General features: G+C 56.1%; 1 protein-coding gene across 1 annotated transcript in view; it reads left to right on the forward strand.

Annotated features, from left to right (window-relative positions):
* The window catches only part of LOC101560454 (1-phosphatidylinositol 4,5-bisphosphate phosphodiesterase gamma-2-like), a 29,553-nt gene that overhangs the window by 22,851 nt on the left and 5,046 nt on the right, over window positions 1–1,656 (forward strand). The window contains exon 13 of the mRNA XM_023706802.1: window positions 1,140–1,206. Coding sequence (XP_023562570.1) covers window positions 1,140–1,206 — 67 coding nt within the window. The remainder of the gene's footprint in view (window positions 1–1,139; window positions 1,207–1,656) is intronic.

Here is a 1,656-nt window from a genome sequence, read left to right on the forward strand (position 1 = left end):
CCCTCCTGGGGACCTCGGGAAGGACCTGCAGGTACTGTATGGGGGTGCGCTGAGGCAGTGGAGGGGGTGAATTTTATCACTTCCCGCTGTGGCCTCTGAGGCTTTTCAGAACAGAGAAGACAGTGATGTGGACATTGGGATTGTCCCCAAGTTGTTGTGGGTGAAGGTCACTGTGACAAGCCAGTCTGGTTTTAATCAGACTCTGCCAGGTTAGAAGGCGAGAATTCCCACCAGAGCAAAACTGGCCAAATGGGGATTTGCCCTCTGCTCAAAGCAGCTTGCAAATGAGTTTGCAAGGGTTTGGACGGCCAGACGCTCAGAACGTGCCTGGTGTCAGCAAGCAAGGCGCCTCGCTGGAAGGTGACACCAGGCCTGTGGGGACTCTGCAAGCAGGTTTCTGTCCTCACCTGCCACGAGGTTCAGCAGGCAGTCAGCTCTGCACCAGGGATGACTCTCTGTAATGAAGACTCTGGGTCCCTCCAGAGGCCAAGCCTCCATTTCCCAAAGGAAGTGCCTAATCTGAGAGGGCTTCCAGGAGGAAGGGGACTGGAGCCTTAGAAGCCAAGCTGGAGATTAATAGCAGGGGAGTCACAAAGGGGGCACAGGAGGGAGGTGCAGGCTAAGCGAAGGTGTGGAGAGGACTGCGTCCTGCTCAGCCATGTCTGTCCCCACTGTCCTTACCCGTGTGTCAGCATCAGCCAGGCAGTGCGGGCATGCCGGCAGGGGGTGGGGCACGCTTCAGCCAGCTCTCCTGGGACTGTCGTCCTCTCCACCTCAGCTGGAAGGGCTGCCGGGCCAGGAGAGCCTAAGAACGAGATGGCAGGCATCGCCGCTGCTTCACAGGAGAGCGGGAGCCACTGAAGCTCTCCAGCTGGGGTGTCTGGGCCGCGCTCCTCCTTTATAGTTATTCAGCTTCAGGGTGTGTCTTGAGACCTTTCCTGGACAAGCCATGCTTTTACAGATCGGAAAATGCTACCTGTCCCTGTCATCTCCAGTGTCATTATTTAGCTCTCTCCCTGAGGACGTAGCCTGAGGAAAATGCATTTAAATGTTCCTCAGGTGCTGTCTTTGCTAAGCAGTGCACTTGGGAATGGGCTGCCTTTTTAGGATTCCATGAGTAAAGTCTTGTTTCTTCACAGATTATTGAAGATAACCCCCTACGGTCTCTCTGCAGAGGAATATTGGACCTCAACACCTACAACATTTGTACTTGCACCACAGTCTGAGCCACTGAGCCCCAAAGCTGCCAAAGGAGCCACATGAGTGGAGGGGGCCATGTGGTCCTGCCCATCCTGGACTCTACACGGCCCCACCCTCAGCCTGGGCTCAGCATTGTGGGCCAGGGTGGAGGATGAGATATTAGTCTGCAGCTGAGCCCTAGACTGTGGTACGCAGTGAGGTCCGATGCACAGCTGTCATCTGCTGTGCAGCAGCACTGCTGTCATTCCAGGGATGCCCTTTTGTTTCCCAGGCTTTTGGAAGAGCCAAGATGGTGGGTAGGGGGAGACAGCCCTGGAGTCCAGCATCTCAGCTCCTCCACCCAGCTCTGCACTCAGTCATCAGCTGTCTGGGCACTGGTCACTTCTCTGTGAGCCTCAGCTTCCCAGCTATGCATCAAGAGCCTCAGCCTGATGGGCTTGGGCTGTGGGCAAGGGC

Source organism: Octodon degus, unplaced genomic scaffold (assembly GCF_000260255.1).
Source record: "Octodon degus isolate 3935 unplaced genomic scaffold, OctDeg1.0 scaffold00271, whole genome shotgun sequence".
NCBI lineage: Eukaryota > Metazoa > Chordata > Mammalia > Rodentia > Octodontidae > Octodon > Octodon degus.